Source organism: Podarcis tiliguerta, assembly GCF_965153285.1.
Source record: "Podarcis tiliguerta genome assembly, chromosome: 18".
Classification (NCBI taxonomy): domain Eukaryota; kingdom Metazoa; phylum Chordata; class Lepidosauria; order Squamata; family Lacertidae; genus Podarcis; species Podarcis tiliguerta.
The window spans coordinates 2836553-2856554 of NC_139551.1; the positions used below are offsets into that span (position 1 = coordinate 2836553).

General features: G+C 51.5%; 1 protein-coding gene across 3 annotated transcripts in view; it reads right to left on the bottom strand.

Annotated features, from left to right (window-relative positions):
* ARID3A (AT-rich interaction domain 3A) overlaps nt 1-20002 on the bottom strand; it is a 63577-nt gene that overhangs the window by 38253 nt on the left and 5322 nt on the right. Inside the window, exons 1-3 of one of the 3 annotated variants that reach the window (XM_083421628.1) lie at nt 17270-17367; nt 10034-10798; nt 5272-5569 (exon numbers count right to left, since the gene is read on the bottom strand). In XM_083421628.1, the coding sequence (XP_083277754.1) occupies nt 5272-5569; nt 10034-10419 (684 nt within the window). In that variant the 5' untranslated portion in view covers nt 10420-10798; nt 17270-17367. Of the gene's footprint in view, nt 1-5271; nt 5570-10033; nt 10799-17269; nt 17368-20002 lie in introns of those variants that run through there. The other 2 variants (XM_083421630.1, XM_083421629.1) reach the window with 2 other exon arrangements.

The window sequence follows — 20002 nt, forward strand, 5'->3', positions numbered from 1 at the left end:
AGGGCTTGCCGATCGAAAGGTCGGCGGTTCGAATCCCCGCGGCAGGGTGCGCTCCCGTTGTTCGGTCCCGGCGCCTGCCAACCTAGCAGTTCGAAAGCACTCCCGGGTGCAAGTAGATAAATAGGGACCGCTTACCAGCGGGAAGGTAAACGGCGTTTCCGTGTGCGCCTCTGGCTCGCCAGAGCAGCGATGTCACGCTGGCCACGTGACCCGGAAGTGTCTTCGGACAGCGCTGGCCCCCGGCCTCTTGAGTGAGATGGGCGCACAACCCTAGAGTCTGTCAAGACTGGCCCCGTACGGGCAGGGGTACCTTTACCTTTTAACCCATGGATTTGCGCCCCCTAACCTATGGATTTGCGCCCCCTAACCCTAACCCCCAAATGTTGCGGCCGGCCCCCCCTGCACCCCCCACGCTACGCCACTGGCTGAGAGTCCAATAATATTTGGGTGGGGGCCCCAACGGACGCACCCCCTGCCTTTAACCAGCACTGTGTCATCGGCACAGGGGAAAAACAACAACACAGCCAAGACTTTCGAATTCGGGACCGCTCCGACCTGCGGACCCCGCAGCCAAAAATCCAGGGCGTCTGGCCTTGCTTACCCAGCCGAGTGCGCCCCACCCAGGGAATTAAGCGGGCTTGCGACTCCTTATCTCGGACACACCCTGCCATGCTTCCCGCTATCTCTCTCTCTCTTCCCCCTCCCAAGGTCTTGATTCCCAGAGGCAGCGACTTAGGCGGCCGACAAGAGCCAAACAGAACCGCCCCAAAGTTTCCAAGCCGAAAGGGAGGAGAAAATAAAGGGTCGACATCCGCCCAAGTTCTGGGGTAAAGGTAAAGGGACCCCTGACCGTTAGGTCCAGCGGTGGCCGACTCTGGGGTTGCGGCGCTCATCTCGCTTTATTGGCCAAGGGAGCCAGCGTACAGCTTCCGGGTCATGCGGCCAGCAGGACTGAGCCGCTTCTGGCGAACCAGAGCAGCGCACGGAAACGCTGTTTACCTTCCCGCCGGAGTGGTACCTATTTATCTACTTGCACTTTGAGGTGCTTTCAAACTGCTAGGGTGGCAGGAGCAGGGACTGAGCAAAGGGAGCTCAACCTGTCGTGGGGATTCGAACCGCCGACCTTCTGATCGGCAAGTCCTAGGCTCTGTGGTTTAACCCACATTGCCACCCGCATCCCTAGCTCTTTGGTAGCTGGACAATAAAGAAGGCTGATCGCGGAAGAATGGATGCTTTTGAATTCTGGTGCTGGAGGAGACTCTTGAGAGTCCCATGGACTGCAAGAAGATCCAACCTCTCCATTCGGAAGGAAATCAGCCCTGAGTGCTCACTGGAAGGACAGATACCGAAGCTGAGGCTCCAAGACTTTGGCCACCTCATGAGAAGAGAAGACTCCCTGGAAAAGACCCTGATGTTGGGAAAGTTGGAGGGCACAAGGAGAAGGGGACGACGGAGGACGAGATGGTGGGACAGTGTTCTCGAAGCTACGAACGTGAGTCTGACCAAACTGCGGGAGGCAGTGGAAGACAGGAGTGCCTGGCGTGCTCTGGTCCAGGGGGTCACGAAGAGGCGGACACAACTAAACGACTAAACAACAACAATATCCAGCTTGATTAAGTCATACAGAGATGCAGTGGGCAGACTCTCCCAAGGGGGGGGTGGCTAGAATCAGCCTCCACCCTCCAAGGCTCGACTGGAGACCCTAAATAGCCACTGCCGGATGTTACTGAGCTTGGTGGTCTGACGCTCCGGCTTAGCGCGAGGCTGCAGGGGACTCATCCAGAGATACAGCGGGGAACCTCTCCGCACCAGAAGCAAATCAGCACCCCCACCCGAGGAAATACAAGACGAAAAGTCGGCCGCCATTAGCGAGGGGGGAAAGCTTGCCTCCTTGCACAGCAGAGACTCGCCGAGAGAGGCGACAGGGAACCTCTCCCACCTCCAAGGTACTCAAAACAGCCCTTATCTGAGAATGAAACCTTAAAAAACCAAAATCCAATGTATGGAACCAGGAGGATATACAGAACCAAAGCAATTTTCTCCTGAAACGACGAAGGGCTTGTTTTCAAATTACTCCTGCCGCTTTGTTAACAATTAATAGTAATTATTTATTTATTTATTTTCTTTTTCCTTTCTCCTCCTGTGATGAGGCTGCATTTTAATATTGTAATGTTTCACTATTTTAATCTGGTTTTTAAGTTGTATTCATTCAACTTGTTTTTTTTATGGCTTGTTTTTGCTCCCTGAGCCCGGCCTTGGCTGGAGAAGGCGGGGTACAAATAAATAATAATAATAATAATAAATAATAATAATAAATAAAAAACCTCTCTCTCTCTCTCTCTCTTCCCATCTGGATTCCATCTGCTGCTGTTTGGTTTGAGGCAGATTTTTCTCCCCCCAAATTCCCAATGTATTTACAACTCAGACATCAAAGGAGGCTAGTCCTCTAGGGAGAAGAGCCTTGCAAAGAGAGCGATTTCCTTCTATTAACTCTACAGCTTTCCTGATTCAATACCCAGACCGGACTGATCAAACAAGGAGCGAGGGAGCCTGCCGGAAAGAAAGGAAGGATTTCTTTCTCCACAAAAAAAGGAAAAAAGAGTAGATTTTTGGGTGGGGGAGGTCGGAGCCGCGAAATTACTGCTTTCTCTTCCTCTCTCTCTCTCTCTGTGTGTGTTTCTGATCAGTTTGTTGCAAACGACATCTCTTGCAATAATTGCCGGTGGAAAAAAACAGAAGAAAGAAAGAAAGAGAGAGAGAGAGAAAGGAAAGAGAGAGAGAGAGAGAGAAAGGAAAGAGAGAGAGAAAGAGAGAAGATTCATGCAGATAACCGGATGAATTGCAGGCCGCAATTCCAGCTACACATGCGAACATTCGTCGAAATGCAAACTTCTCCGCGCAGCGTGCAGTTAAGCTGCAAAGCTTGCTCTTTGCGGGAGGCACCAAATGGCCACCCACCCAGACGGGCTCGAAATTCAAACCCGCGGGGAAGGAGAGAGCTAGCTGCGACCCAATATCTGAAGCAGCAGCGCCCAGTGCGATCCGAAAGCCCGCTGCGCCGAAGAAGAGCTCTGTGAGATCCGGAAGCCTGCTAAACATGAAAACGTGGGCTATTTCCACACACACCCCAGGACGCCGGAAACACATGCGCCGTAGCAAGAACGTTAAGAAAAGCACCTTCTTATAATGCCCAGCTTTTCTTATGTTCTTAATACCTTGTGTGCGTTTGGGAATCCTGGGGGAAATACCCGTTTTTATTTCAGCAAGCTTTCAGGCCGCACAGAGCTCTTCGTCGGCGCGGCAGGCTTTCGGATCACACAATGCGCTTCCCCAGAGCAGCTATTGGGCCGCAGATAACTCTTTTTTCTCCGGACGCCGCCATTCAAAGCGACCCAAAACGCTTTCTTTATAAAATAAAATACGAAAGCCAATCCCTATCCATTCTTAAGGAAATCAGCCCTGAGTGCTCACTGGAAGGACAGATCGTGAAGTTGAGGCTCCAAGACTTTGGCCACCTCATGAGAAGAGAAGACTCCCTGGAAAAGACCCTGATGTTGGGAAAGATGGAGGGCGCAAGGAGAAGGGGACGACGGAGGACAAGATGGTGGGACAGTGTTCTCGAAGCTACAAACATGAATCTGACCAAACTGCGGGTGGCAGTGGAAGACAGGAGTGCCTGGCGTGCTCTGGTCCAGGGGGTCACGAAGAGGCGGACACAACTAAACAACTAAACAACAACAACAAATGTTTGCTGGCTGAAATTAGAAAAGGGTCTCTTTAAGGAAATGCAAGAACGCCGTCTATTTAAACTGCAGCACATATAAAGCAAAGTTGCGGGTCGAGGCAAAACCCGGACGAGCTTGTTCCAAACAACCGTAGCGCTGTTGTTTTTTATTGCGGCACCCAGGAAAATCTGGCTGACGCCAGTCCGTTTTGCCAGGGGATAAATATTTCCAGACTAGCAAGATTCTCTCTCGACCCCCCCCTCCCCGCCACTCTTGCGGACTTTGACACGGCTGAATTTCAAATGGAAAAATTCGGCTTATCTTTGTCGTAAACACACACACACAGCCTTAGCCAAAGCCACACAAAGGAAGGAGAGGCTGAAGAAGCGTTTTCAGATTTCAACAATCTCCCTTCAAGCCCCAAACCTTTATAAAAACACCGGGTCGCAAATCCCATCACTCCCAGCCAACAATCTAGGGGTGCGAGTCGGAGAAAGCAGCCCTCGGAAAACGCAGGTTGTGCAGAGCCCCTGGACCCGTGCAGAGTGCTTTTCAGCAGTAATAATAATAATTTATGATTTATACCCCGCCCATGTGGCTGGGTCCCCCCAGGCACTCTGGGTGGCTTCCAACAAAACACTAAAATACAATAAGCTATTAAACATTAAAAGCTTCCCTAAACAGGGCTGCCTTCAGATGTCTTCTAAAAGTTTGGTAGTTACTTTTCTCTTTGACATCTGACGGGAGGGCATTCCACAGGGCGGGCGCCACCACCGAGAAGGCCCTCTGCCTGGTTCCCTGTAACCTCACTTCTCGCAATGAGGGAACCGCCAGAAGGCCTTCGGAGCTGGACCTCAGTGTCTGGGCAGAACAATGGGGGTGGAGACGCTCCTTCAGGTATACTGGACCGAGGCCGTTTAGGGCTTTGAAGGTCAGCACCAACACTTTGAATTGTGCTCGGAAACGTCCTGGGAGCCAATGTAGGTCTTTCAAGACCGGTGTCATGTGGTCTCGGCGGCCGCTCCCAGTCCCCAGTCTGGCTGCCGCATTCTGGATTAGTTGCAGTTTCCGGGTCACCTTCAAAGGTAGCCCCAAGTAGAGCGCATGGCAGTAGTCCAAGCAAGAGATAACCAGAGCATGCACCACTCTGGCCAGACAGTCTGCGGGCAGGGAGGGTCTCATCCTGCATACCAGATGGAGCTGCCCTGGACACAGAATTGACCTGCACCTCCATGGACAGCTGTGAGTCCAAAATGTGTCCCAGGCTGTGCACCTGGTCCTTCGGGGGCACAGTCGCCCCATTCAGGACCAAGGAGTCCTCCACACCCGCCCGCCCCCTGTCCCCCAAAAACAGTCCTTCTGTCTTGTCAGGTTTCAACCTCAATCCGTTAGCCGCCATCCATCCTCCAACCGCCTCCAGACACTCACACAGGACCTTCACCGCCTTCACTGGTTCCGATTTGAAAGAGTTTGGTAGTTTCCCACCTTTCCCAGCCGAAGCCCCAGGCTTGTCCGCCGAAAAAGAAAGTTTCCCGTGGAAGCTTACCTGCTTGAACTGTTCCTCGTAGGTCCAGTCGCCGTGGTCCAGGGGTTGGGTCGGCACCTGCGACAGGTGGGGCAGCGAGGCCGAAAGTCTCTCGGGACCCCCAGCCAGTCTGGACGTCTCCCCCCTGTAGGGCAAGGTGGGCTGCTGCTTGCGGAGAAGCGGGGGGCCCGGGCTCGAACAGGCAGCCTGCCCGGACATGGGGACCCCTTCCTCCTCCTCCGCCATCTCCTCCTCGTCGTCGTAATCGTCCTCTTCCTCAAGGTCTTCGTCGAATTCCTCGTCGGCCCATTTGGCTTTCCTGGGGAGGTCCAGAAAGAGGAAGAGGTCAGCGGCCGAAGGAACGCCTAGCTCAGCACCGCAGGCACAGGCCGGCAGCATATCCCACCCCCGGGAACCGCCGTCCGCTAGGCTACGGGCCTTTTCCCCCTCTAGAGAAAAGCAGGTTTCTAGTCATCAAGTTTCTTAACCCGGAACTGGCCACTGCAGTGGTACCTCGCAAGACGAATGCCTCGGAAGACGAAAAACTCGCTAGACGAAAGAGTTTTTCGTTTTCTGAGTTGCTTCGCAAGACGGATTTCCCTATGGGCTTGCATCGCAAGACGAAAACGTCTTGCGCCTTTTTTTAAAAACGGCCAATGCATTCCTACGGGAAACCGTCAATACACAGCGGTGCTTCGCAAGACGAAAAAATTCACAAGACGAAAAAACTCGCAGAACGAATTAATTTCGCCTTGCGAGGCACCACTGTAATTTGATTCTGAATTGGCTTTAGAATGAATTGATTTTAGAATGTATTTCAATTAATTGGTTGTGATTTTATGTAAACTGTGTTACTTTTACTGTTGCTAGCTGCTCTGAGCCCGGCTTCGGCCGGGGAGGGTGGGATAGACGGTACCGTCTTTTTCGCTCTATTGGACGCACCGGACCAACGGAGGGGGAGAATGGGGGGGGATTTTTTCCCTTGTTCTCCCCCTCAAAAACAAGGTGCGTTCAAGGTGCGTTCACTAGCAGGCCCACCGAGCTTGTGGGGCTGGCGGTGGGGGGGGGAGCGCTGTTTTCTCCCACCACCAGCCTCAAAGATCCCTGAAGCAGCTGCACTCCAAAGGCTTAAGGCTTCAGGGATATCCTTTTTAGCCTCCGCAGGGTGCCTTCACCCTGCCGCCCTGCAGAGGCTTTGCGCAGCCGTCCCAAAGCCGGAACAGCGAGACGGAGGGCTGCACAGCGCCCCGTCTCGCTGTTTTGGCTTCGGGGACAGCAGGCTGCTCTCTGCAAGCCTTCAGAGCCCAGCGGGAACTCCCGCCGGGCTCCGAAGGCTTGCAGAGAACGGCCTGAAGCCCGGGGTACACAGCGCTGTGCTCCCCGGGCTTCGGGCTGCAGCAGTGGCGTAGCGTGGGTTGTCAGCACCCGGGGCAAGGCAAGTAATTTGCGCCCCCCCCCCCCGCTGCACTGTCCCTCCCCCAGATAGTCCCTCGCTCTCTCTCCGCACCGCACCGCACGCCTGGCACCCTCCCCTCCACAGTGGGCGGCGACCCGGCGGCTCGGATCAAATTCGCACAGCCAGCACTGCAATGAGAGAGACTGAGTGAGCCAGGTAGGGGCAGAGAGCTGCGAGTGCGAGCGCCCCCCCCAGATGTTGCGCCCGGTGCGGCCGGGCCCCCCTGCACCCCCCACGCTACGCCACTGGGCTGCAGGCAGCTGTCCGCAAGCCTGCGGAGCCCAGCAGGAACTCCCGCCGTGCTCCGAAGGCTTGTGGATAGCTTCCTGAAGCCTGGAGAGCGAGAGGGGTAGGTGCGCACCGACCCCTCTCGCTCCCCAGGCTTCAGCGAAAGCCTGCATTCGCCCCATAGGACGCACACACTTTCCCCCTTCATTTTTGGAGGGGGGAAAGTGCGTCCTATAGAGCGAAAAATACGGTAATTGGTTGTGATTTTATGTAAACCGTGTTACTTTTACTGTTGTTAGCCGCTCTGAGCCCAGCTTCGGCTGGGGAGGGTGGGATATAAATAAAATTTTACTACTACTATTATTATTATTAGGAAGCAGCAGTCAGAGCCAGAAGGTGGCACAGGTTTTAAAAGAAAGGCCGGGATCCTTTAGCTGCTAGATGGCCCTTGCGGGGTCCCCACTCCCAGCTCTAAACGCATGTCTCCAGTCTGGAGCTCCCATTAGGGTCTCTGAACAATCGATTCGGCAAATTATTCAGAACACTACTACTACTACTACTACTACTACTAATAATAATAATAGTAATAATAAAAGGTAAAGGTAAAGGTACCCCTGCCCGTACGGGCCAGTCTTGACAGACTCTAGGGTTGTGCGCCCATCTCACTCAAGAGGCCGGGGGCCAGCGCTGTCCGGAGACACTTCCGGGTCACGTGGCCAGCGTGACATCACTGCTCTGGCAAGCCAGAGCCGCACATGGAAACGCCGTTTACCTTCCCGCTAGTAAGCGGTCCCTATTTATCTACTTGCATCCGGGAGTGCTTTCGAACTGCTAGGTTGGCAGGAGCTGAGACCGAACAACGGGAGTGCACCCCGCCACGGGGATTCGAACCGCCGACCTTTCGATCGGCAAGCCCTAGGCGCTGAGGCTTTTACCCACAGCGCCACCCGCATCCCAATAGTAATAATAGCTGTCAATTTTTCCCTTTTCTTGCGAGGAATCCTATTCGGAGTAAGGGAATTTCCCTTAAAAAAGGGAAAACGTTGACAGCTATAATAATAATAATAATAATAATAATAATAATAATCAGTTGTTGCTTGGATTTTTCCGAGGGGAGGGGAAATCTCTCCAAACTTCGGAAAACACAGCCGCTTTCAAAACAGCTGGAAATTTTTCAGAGAGGGATAAGGAACTTAAATCGAAAGCTCTCCGGGCATTTAAGGGGGTGGCAGCGAGTGGGGGGGGAGAGAACCTGTCAAACTGGTCTCTCCTCCCTGTTTATATTGTCTCCTGACCCCAAGCAGATCAGGGTGGGGCAAGGAAGCGGCAGAGACACAGGAGGCCAGTCAGGGAAACTGATTTTTCAAGTTATTTCCCAAGGATCCAAACTCTTTGCTATTTTTCCAAGCTGGGGGACGAGAATCCTTGCAAGCGCCTTATTAAATCACCCAACCTGAGTCTTTTTAAAAACTTTCCTTCTTCTCTCCTTTAGAGAAACACTTTCCAAAATAAATTAATAAAAATCAGCAGAAATGCAAGCTTATTTTGTTCCCGCCAGCTCCTTTCTTTCCACCTTTTAAGGCATCCTTCCTCAAGATGTGGGTCCCAGATGTTGTTAGACTACAACTCCCATCACCCCTAGCTAGCAAGGCCAGAGCTCAGGGGTGATGGGAGGTGTAGTCCAACAACATCTGGGGAACAGCTGAGCTAAGAGGATAGAGCGGAAGCTCTTCCATAGAGTCTGCATAAGCCGTAGGTCCTCCAGATGTTTCAAGACTACAATTCCCATCATCCCCGACCACTGGTCCTGCTAGCAAGGGATCATGGGAGTTGTAGTCCCAAAACATCTGGTTGAGGAAGCCTGGTGCAAGCTGAGCCTTTCTCAACCTGTGGGTCCCCAGATGTTGTTGGACTACAACTCCCATCACCCCTAGCTAGCAAGGCCAGAGCTCAGGGATGATGGGAGTTGTAGTCCGACAACATCTGGGGACCCGCAGGTTGAGAACCACTGTAATAACAGTTTTGCAATTCTTTTTATTGCGGCGAAAAGGGGAGATTCGGCTCTGCGGCCGGGCCTGTTTATTACGTAATTCAGTGGGGCTTGGAAGTGCCTCGTTCTAAACCAAACCATGGGTCCCACTCATCATGCCCGCTCTGGCCCCAGCAGCTCTCCAGGGTTGGGGGCCACCGGGGAAGAGCTCCCGGCCCTACCGTTGGGGACTGAACCCGAGGCCTCCTGCTCGAAAAAGCTTGTGCTCAACCGCTGAAGATGCAGCCCTTTATCAAAGCATCAAGCAAGGCTGTAGTCCTCATTGTTTTCGGTTGGCTTCAGAGGAAACTGCCTCTTGCGGAGCCAGCCCTAAACAGAGTTGCCGCCAGGGATCTTTGGAGAGAGCAAAGGCACAGAGGTACCTTGGTTCCCAAACTTTAATCCGTCCCGGAAGTCCGTTCCAAAACCAAAGCGTTCCAAAACCGAGTCGCGCTGCTTTCCCATAGAAAGCAATGCAAAACGGACCGTCCCAGGCTTTTAAAAACAACCCCTGAAACAGCAATTTGACGTGAATTTTGCTATCTAATGAGACCGTCGATACATAAAATGAAAGCAATATACGATGAGCTGCAGTCACAAAAGCAAACTGGATTCCACGCAGTCACACACACACAAAAAGAGCCGCAAAAAGCAAAATAAATAGCAAAAACAGACAGACCTCAGTGTAACACTCAAAACGGAGCACGTTTGATGGACCTAATAGGTACCGTATTTTTTGCTCTACAAGACTCACTTTTTCCCTCCTAAAAAGTAAGGGGAAATGTGTGTGTGCATCTTACGGAGCGAATGCAGGCTGCGCAGCTATCCCAGAAGCCAGAACAGCAAGAGGGATTGCTGCTTTCACTGCGCAGCGATCCCTCTTGCTGTTCTGGCTTCTGAGATTCAGAATATTTTTTTTCTTGTTTTCCTCCTCCAAAAACTAGGTGCATCTTGTAGTCTGGCGCGTCTTATAGAGCGAAAAATACGTTAAGTACGTAACCCGAGGTACCACTGTACGTAAATCCGGCACAGCCGGTCCCCATCGCTCCGGGATAAAGAGCAATACTCACATCTCCTCGTCCTCGGAGACCGCTTCCCGCGGGAACACCCCTCCGTCATCTTCCTCCTCCTCCTCCTCCTCTTCTTCCTCCTCCGCCGAGCCGCGGCTGGCCTCCGACGGGCCGGGGCTCGACGACTGGCTCAGGCCGGCAGCCGCCTCCCGCATGGCCGCCAGTGCCGCCATCTGCGCCCGCTGGATCCGGGCGCTCTCCGGTTCCCCTGCCTCCTCGGCGGCGGGCTCCTGGCTACGGCTGCGGGAGTAGGCCATCACGGCCGCGGCAGGAACCGGAAGCGCGCCCGGCAAGTCGGCCGGCGGAGGCTGGCGCGACTCCATTTCTTGTTGCAGCCGCGCTCTCTGTTGCCTCTGCAAATTCTCCATCACCGCCTGCAGCTTCATGGCCCGGCCGGCGGTGGGCCTGGCGGGGGCCGCCACCGAGGAGCCCTCGCCCTGCAAGGGGGGCGCCGGAGGGCAGGGTCCGGGCGGCGGAGGCAACGCCGTGGGGGATGCCGTCGAGGGGCCTTTCTGCCCCAGCGGTCCTGGCGGCTGTGGGAAAGGGGTTCGGGTGCCAAACGGTTCCTCGCAGGGCACGGGTTTCAGAGGCCAGCCGCCATGCCTGGCCGCGGGGTCCCTCCGCTTCCCAGCCGCCCCGAACCGCGCCGGCGGGGCGGTCCTGCGGTGCTCCCGGGGGCTTTCCCGAAGGGGGTGTTGGGTTCGAGAGGCGTGCTTCGAGGCCGGGGCCTCTTCTGCGTCATCTAGGCATCAGGGAAAGCGCTGCCTGGAAGAACAGGGCAGAGAGAGAGAGAGAAAAAAAAAAAAAAATAGGCACGTTAGCACAATGAGGACTAGTAAACTGACTTCGTTTCCCGCTCCCCAAGCGACAGGGACTAGAAACTTGATTTACAGCCGCTTCGTTGGGTTAGGGAACGAACACACCCAGAGCAGACCTCGACATATTCGCACAAAAAGAGGAAGGAAAGAGAGAGGGGAGGGATAAGTTTATTCTTTTCGGTTTTAACAAAAGAGAAGGAAGGGGAGGTTCAGCTTGGGCAGGAAGAAACAGACAGACGGGGCGACTCCAGTTGCCGTTTGAAGTTAGCAGAATCTGACCTTTCAACCCGTGCTAGAGGCTGAGATAGATAGATAGATAGATAGATAGATAGATAGATAGATAGATGATAGATAGATAGATAGAGTAAAGGTAAAGGGACCCCTGACCATTAGGTCCAGTCGTGGCCGACTCTGGGGTTGCGGCGCTCATCTCTCTTTACTGGCCGAGGGAGCCGGCGTACAGCTTCCGGGTCACATGGCCAGCATGACTAAGCCGCTTCTGGCAAACCAGAGCAGCGCACGGAAACGCCGTTTACCTTCCCGCTGGAGTGGTACCTATTTATCTACTTGCACTTTGACAAACTGCTAGGTTTGCAGGAGCAGGGACCGAGCAATGGGAGCTCACCCCGTCGCGGAGATTCAAACCGTCAACCTTCTGATCAGCAAGTCCTAGGCTCTGTGGTTTAACCCACAGTGCCACCCATGTCCCATAGATAGATAGATAAATAGATAGATAGATAGATAGATAGATAGATATAAAAGCTAATTGTCAAATGGCCTTCTCGGTGGTGGCGCCCATCAGATGTCAAGGAGATAAAGACCTTTTAGAAGAAGGCAGCCCTGTTTAGGGAAGCTTTTAATGTTTGGTGTTTTATATAGTGTTTTTAATTTTCTGTTGGGAGCCGCCCAGAGTGGCTGGGGAAACCTAGCCAGATGGGCAGGGTATAAATAATAAATTTATTATTATTATTTTCATTTCTATACAGCCTTATAATTCAAAGGGCATTAAAACACCCAATGAAAACAATCCGGGGGGGGGGGGAATAAACTCAAGGAAAATATTTCAGACCCTTCTCTAAGAGCGTTCCCTATATTTATTTGCTTAAGGACCTGGGAGATCTGGGTTCGAATCCTGCTCGGTCCTGAACCTCGCTCAGCCTACCTCGCCGGGCCATTATAGGGATTAAGTGAGGAAGTGAGCAAAACCATGGGCTCCTTGCAGAAAAAGTTGGGAAAATATTCTAATAATAATAATAATAATAATAATAATTTATTATTTATACCCCGCCCATCTGGCTGGGCTTCCCCAGCCACTATGGACGGCTTCAAGTGTTAAAAAAAATACAGCATTAAATATTAAAAACTTCCCTAAGCAGGGCTGCTTTCAGATGTCTTTTAAAGAGAAGATAGCTGCTTATTTCCTTGACATCGGAAGGGAGGGCGTTCCACAGGGTGGGCGCCACCACCGAGAAGGCCCTCTGCCTGGTTCCCTGTAACCTCGCTTCTCGCAATGAGGGAACCGCCAGAAGGCCCTCGGGAGATGGACCCAGGTGTCCGGGCCGGACGATGGGGGTGGAGATGCTCCTTCAGGGATACTGGGCCGTTTGGGGCTTCAGCACCAACACTTTGAATTGCACTCGGAAACATACTGGGAGCCAAGGCAGATCTCTCAGGACCGATGTTATATGGTCTCGGCGGCCGCTCCCAGTCCCCAGTCTGGCTGCCGCATTCTGGATTACTTGTAGTTTCCAGGTCACCTTCAAAGGTAGCCCCACGGAGAGCACATGGCAGTAGTCCAAGCGGGAGATAACCAGAGCATGCACCACTCTGGCCAGACAGTCTGCGGGCAGGGAGGGTCTCATCCTGCGTACCAGATGGAGCTGCCCTGGACACAGAACTGACCTGTGCCTCCATGGACAGCTGTGAGTCCAAAATGACCCCCAGGCTGCGCACCTGGTCCTTCAGGGGGACAGTGACCCCATTCAGGACCAGGGAGTCCCCCACACCAGCCTGCCCCCTGTCCCCCCAAAACAGTACTTCTGTCTTGTCAGGATTCAACCTCAATCTGTTAGCCGCCATCCATCCTCCAACCGCCTCCAGGCACTCACACAGGATATAAAACGCAGCGAATAATCTCTTCTGGCTGAGCTGCTTAAGAAAGTTGGAGAAGCCAGACAGGTTGCCAACACGGCAACCAAAAATCTCCACGTGGTGATGATTGGACCCACGCCAGTCATAAAACGCCAGTCGCTTCTCAGCTTCTGCGTAAAACAGGTTTCAAGAGTCGACAGCCATTAAGCAACTGGTCCGGCTGGTGAGTCCAGAATCAAGTCGCCGGATCTCAAGGAATGCTTTTTTTGACCTGCACACTCTCTCCTAATATTTAACCCAGTGGGCAGCTGGCAAACCAAAGACAGACACATAATTCTGCTTTGGGGTCCCCTGGAAACCCGTTGCATCTCGCCATAGGCGACCGAGCCAAGGGGCTGTATTTTCAAATATTCTGGACGGTTTCCTCTTTGGAAAGAGGAATGTCTCAGGGACAGTCTCCTGCAACCTCGATTTTTTTTTGAGGCGATGCTCCTCTCCAGGAAGAGGAAAGATAATGTACGTTTCCATGTTTTTGTTTTGGGTGTGTGTGTTTTTAAAGATATCTTATATAGGCACAAGGGACACAGGTGGCGCTGTGGGTTAAAACAAAGAGCCTCTCTCTTCGTGAAACAGATTCAGGAACTCACCGCCACAGGGTTATAGAAGGGCATTGGGCAAATTAAAAGGAGAAGGCAGAATCTGTTTCTCAGCAGCCGTTCGCTCCCCATCGCTAGCTGGGCTCTTAAAGGATTAAAAACCCAAATTATAAACCTGAAGGCGAGACACTCAGTCCTGGAAAAAAAATACCTATTTCCAGCTAGGTTCAAGCGTTCCCAGACACACGATGGCCCCGTCTCGCTCGATTTCTGAGCGCATTCGGCAAAGCGCATCTTATGGCACACCCTATAATAAGAGACTTACTCAGAGGAGGACCCACTGAATTTAATGGGCACCTGCGTTAGCCGAGGCCATTTTGACGGGTCTCACAGCATTGGATACCTATGTTTACATATATATATATATATATATATATGCAGGTTTTGGTGTCCTCGGGTGTCTTCCCGTGTAAAAGTTGGGGTGTCTAGGCGACGTTTCGACGAGGTCTCACTCGTCATCTTCAGGCTGGTGCTTTCGGCTTCTTGTTACTGGAACAGAGCAGGATCTCAGTGTTTGAGTTCCTATAAATACTGTTGAGGAGGTGTGGTGTATAGCCTCCAATGTTCTGGGCAGAGAGGAGGTTCCCAGGCTGGTGTGCCTTTTCTTCTTTTGTTCCTTAATCTGACACCAGATCCAGAGGCACACAGAACGCCATCACCAATCAACCACACCAGACCCAAACCCAGACCCTCTCCACAGATAAATTACAGACACCATCCAGTAGCCAAACCAGGGTGGCACCTCCGGATGCTGCACCCCCCTGCAATCCCTACACAGATCTGGCTGGCACAGGCCACAAAACCACAGCTCGCCCCTATACACGAAGCCAAGCCAGAGCACAACCAAGTGCAGTACAGCCATCTTCTCAGAAAAACTCTTCACAAAGTTCAAGAGTTCAAGACACGAAGGCTTTAGCAACTAATCCACACCTAATGACCCACCTAAGTGGGATTCAGGAAATCACTCAAGAAATCACTCAAGATATCCCTCAAGTAATTAAGGAACAAAAGAAGAAAAGGCACACCAGCCTGGGAACCTCCTCTCTGCCCAGAACATTGGAGGCTATACACCACACCTCCTCAACAGTATTTATAGGAACTCAAACACTGAGATCCTGCTCTGTTCCAGTAACAAGAAGCCGAAAGCACCAGCCTGAAGATGACGAGTGAGACCTCGTCGAAACGTCGCCTAGACACCCCAACTTTTACACGGGAAGACACCCGAGGACACCAAAACCTGCATTCCTGTACCCGTGAAAATCTACGAAAGCATATATATATATATATATATATATATATATGCAGGTTTTGGTGTCCTCGGGTGTCTTCCCGTGTAAAAGTTGGGGTGTCTAGGCGACGTTTCGACGAGGTCTCACTCGTCATCTTCAGGCTGGTGCTTTCGGCTTCTTGTTACTGGAACAGAGCAGGATCTCAGTGTTTGAGTTCCTATAAATACTGTTGAGGAGGTGTGGTGTATAGCCTCCAATGTTCTGGGCAGAGAGGAGGTTCCCAGGCTGGTGTGCCTTTTCTTCTTTTGTTCCTTAATTACTTGAGGGATATCTTGAGTGATTTCTTGAGTGATTTCCTGAATCCCACTTAGGTGGGTCATTAGGTGTGGATTAGTTGCTAAAGCCTTCGTGTCTTGAACTCTTGAACTTTGTGAAGAGTTTTTCTGAGAAGATGGCTGTACTGCACTTGGTTGTGCTCTGGCTTGGCTTCGTGTATAGGGGCGAGCTGTGGTTTTGTGGCCTGTGCCAGCCAGATCTGTGTAGGGATTGCAGGGGGGTGCAGCATCCGGAGGTGCCACCCTGGTTTGGCTACTGGATGGTGTCTGTAATTTATCTGTGGAGAGGGTCTGGGTTTGGGTCTGGTGTGGTTGATTGGTGATGGCGTTCTGTGTGCCTCTGGATCTGGTGTCAGATTTTGTGGGGAGGGCTAATTTCCAGATGTCTGGCAAGCGGGATGTGTCGTCACGCTTGTTCATGTTGTGAGGGTGTTTCTCTATCTCGATGGCTTCCATGATTATTCTCTTGTGGTGATGTTCCATGTTAAAGAGCAATTTCAGTTGGAAAACCAAGGGGTCTATGAAATACCCTGCAAAGTCTGCCCAGCCACGTACATTGGACAAACAAACAGACGAATAAATGCACGGATCGCAGAACACAAGAATGCCGTCAAAAAAGAAGAAAAAACTTCCTCTCTTTTCCAACACATGAAAGAAACAGGACACGAAATTAATTTTGCAGATTCCAAATTGCTCTTTAACATGGAACATCACCACAAGAGAATAATCATGGAAGCCATCGAGATAGAGAAACACCCTCACAACATGAACAAGCGTGACGACACATCCCGCTTGCCAGACATCTGGAAATTAGCCCTCCCCACAAAATCTGACACCAGATCCAGAGGCACACAGAACGCCATCACCAATCAACCACACCAGACCCAAACCCAGACCCTCTCCACAGATAAATTACAGACACCATCCAGTAGCCAAACCAGGGTGGCACCTCCGGATGCTGCACCCCCCTGCAATCCCTACACAGATCTGGCTGGCACAGGCCACAAAACCACAGCTCGCCCCTATACACGAAGCCAAGCCAGAGCACAACCAAGTGCAGTACAGCCATCTTCTCAGAAAAACTCTTCACAAAGTTCAAGAGTTCAAGACACGAAGGCTTTAGCAACTAATCCACACCTAATGACCCACCTAAGTGGGATTCAGGAAATCACTCAAGAAATCACTCAAGATATCCCTCAAGTAATTAAGGAACAAAAGAAGAAAAGGCACACCAGCCTGGGAACCTCCTCTCTGCCCAGAACATTGGAGGCTATACACCACACCTCCTCAACAGTATTTATAGGAACTCAAACACTGAGATCCTGCTCTGTTCCAGTAACAAGAAGCCGAAAGCACCAGCCTGAAGATGACGAGTGAGACCTCGTCGAAACGTCGCCTAGACACCCCAACTTTTACACGGGAAGACACCCGAGGACACCAAAACCTGCATTCCTGTACCCGTGAAAATCTACGAAAGCATATATATATATATATATATATAGACATGGGTGGCGCTGTGGGTTAAACCACAGAGCCTAGGACTTGCTGATCAGAAGGTCGGCGGTTCGAATCCCCGTAATGACGGGGTGAGCTCCCGTTGCTCGGTCCCTGCTCCTGCCAACCTAGCAGTTTGAAAGCACGTCAAAGTGCAAGTAGATAAATAGGTACCGCTCCGGCGGGGAGGTAAATGGCGTTTCCATGCGCTGCTCTGGTTCGCCAGAAGCGGCTTAGTCCTGCTGGCCACATGACCCGGAAAAACTGTCTGCGGACAAACGCCAGCTCCCTCGGCCAGTAAAGCGAGATGAGCGCCGCAACCCCAGAGTCAGCCAGGACTGGACCTAATGGTCAGAGGTCCATATATATATAGATATATAGATATATAGATATATAGATGGATAGATAGATAGAGATAGATGATAGATGATAGATAGAGAGATAGAGAGATGATAGATAGATAGATAGATAGATAGATAGATAGATAGAGATAGATAGATGATAGATAGATAGTTATACAGATATATAGATATATATAAGCAGCCTGTAAATTTTCAGAACAGATAAAAGCATTGAGTGGACTCTGCCAAGCAAATCGGCTACAGATACGAACCGGTTTTGATCCCGCGCGCAAGCAATAACATGGCCACACACCTTCTCCTCTCTCGCACAACTGCCACGGAAGGCGACCACGAACCTTTCTGATGTCAGAGGGCGCTGCGGCCAATCGGAAGCTGCCCCGCCTCTCCATTGACCGCGGCCAACAGCTTTCATTGACAGAGCCTCGCGAAGGTTTCCGCCCTTCCTAACTCATATCCGGGAAGGTTATCGACGCCTCTGGAAAAATACCGAGCAGCTGGGAACTGCGATCGGGGAAAGTCGCTTCCCACTGGCTGAACTTCCAGTATGAGGGGCAGTCTACCTCCCAAATACCAGCTGCTGGCAATCCCACCCAACCCAAGGCAGAATTGCGGCAGGTGCGCTCAGGGCCAGCTTGCAAACAAAACGAGCCACCCCCAAAGTACCGTATTTTTTGCTGTATAAGACTCACTTTTCCCCTCCTAAAAAGTAAGGGGAAATGTGTGTGCGTCTTATGGAGCGAATGCAGGCTGCGCAGCTATCCCAGAAGCCAGAACAGCAAGAGGGATTGCTGCTTTCACTGCGCAGCGATCCCTCTTGCTGTTCTGGCTTCTGAGATTCAGAATATTTTTTTTCTTGTTTTCCTCCTCCAAAAACTAGGTGCGTCTTGTGGTCTGGTGCATCTTATAGAGCGAAAAATACGGTACTGGTTATTCTCTAGCAGGGGTCAGCAAACTTTTTCAGCAGGGGGCCAGTCCACTGTCTCTCAGACCTTGTGGGGGGCCAGACTATATTTGGGGGGGGGGGAATGAATGAATTCCTATGCCCCACAAATAACCCAGAGATGCATTTTAAATAAAAGGACACATTCTACTCATTAAAAACACACTGTTTCCCGGACCGTCCGCGGGCCAGATTGAGAAGGCGATTGGTCCGGATCCAGCCCCCGGCCCTTAGTTTGCCTACCCATGTTCTTGAGTAACACACAGCTTTTAAGGTTCTCATCCGGTTGGCGGATTCCGCTTCTAGTTAACTACACAATCTGCTTTCTTACAACCACCTAGAACCAACCAATTTATAAGTCCGCTTCACACCCCAAACCAGGCACCCCCAAACTCAGCCCTCCAGATGTTTTGGGACTACAACTCCCATCATCCCTGACCACTGGTCCTGTTAGCTAGTGATCACGGGAGTTGTAGTCCCAAAACATCTGGAGGCAGAGTTTGCCTTTACCTTTACCCCAAACCTTATAATACAACTTTTTCAGTGGGGGGCACTCTTAAGGAACAGCCTCGGCCCAGTATACCTGAAGGAGCGTCTCCACCCTGGACACCGGGGTCCAGCGCCAAGGGCCTTCTGGCGATTCCCTCCCTGCGAGAAGCGAGGTTACAGGGAACCAGGCAGAGGGCCTTCTTGGTGGTGGCGCCCGCCCTGTGGAACGCCCTCCCATCAGATGTCAAGGAAATAAACAACTACCTGACTTTTAGAAGACATCTGAAGGCAGCCCTGTTTAGGGAAGCTTTTAATGATGCTTTATTGTGTTTTTAATATTCTGTTGGGAGCTGCTCAGAGCGGCTGGGGGAAACCAGCCAGATGGGTGGGGTATATATAATAGAAGTATTATTAGTATTACAGAAAATCTGCAGATTTCGCACCCCTTAGATCCACTTTATACCTGGAACCCGCAGCTGCTCAGTTCAGAAAGAGGAAGGAGGGGATTTGAAGAATGGCGGAGCTGCCGTAGGAACATCTCTCTCCTAAACCACCCCGCGTGCTAAAGACATTAATTCTTTAATGATCTTGTAGGAGGCAGAGCCGACAGACAAAGGGGAACTCACAGAAGCCCCTTGCAAGCTTACAAAAAAAGAAAGAAAAAACTCCTACAGGCGTTTCCGCTTTTCCAGCAGAGTCCAGATGTTAAGGCCCTACAGTGCGAGAAAGAAGTTATAAGACATCTGGTTTGCAAGAATCCATCTCTCTCTCCCAGCATTCAACTGAAGCTAAATAAAAATCAGTTAAACAGGCACAAGGATTCTCCCCATCTTCCCGAAACAAATCGCTTTTGAGAACTTCTGAGCAAATCCCGTTGTTGTTGTTTAGTCGTTTAGTCGTGTCTGGCTCTTTGTGACCCCCTGGACCAGAGCACGCCAGGCCCTCCTGTCTTCCACTGCCTCCCGCAGTTTGGTCAAACTCATGCTGGTCGCTTTGAGAACACTGTCCCACCATCTTGTCCTCTGTTGTCCCCTTCTCCTTGTGCCCTCCATCTTTCCCAACATCAGGGTCTTTTCCAGGGAGTCTTCTCTTCTCATGGCCAAAGTCTTGGAGCCTCAGCTTCAGGATCTGTCCTTCCAGGGAGCACTCAGGTCTGATTTCCTTCAGAATGGAGAGGTTTGATCTTCTTGCAGTCCATGGGACTCTCAAGAGTCTCCTCCAGCACCAGAATTCAAAAGCATCCATTCTTCGGCGATCAGCCTTCTTGATGGTCCAGCTCTCACTTCCGTACATCACTACCGGGAAAACCATGGTTTGAACTATATGGACCTTTGTTGGCAAGGTGATGTCTCTGCTTTTTAAGATGCTGTCTAGGTTTGTCATTGCTTTTCTCCCAAGGAGCAGGCGTCTTTTAATTTCGTGGCTGCTGTCACCATCTGCAGTGACCATGGAGCCCAAGAAAGTCAAATCTCTCACTGCCTCCATTTCTTCCCCTTCTATTTGCCAGGAGGTGATGGGCCCAGTGGCCATGATCTTTGGGTTTTTTGCTGTTGAG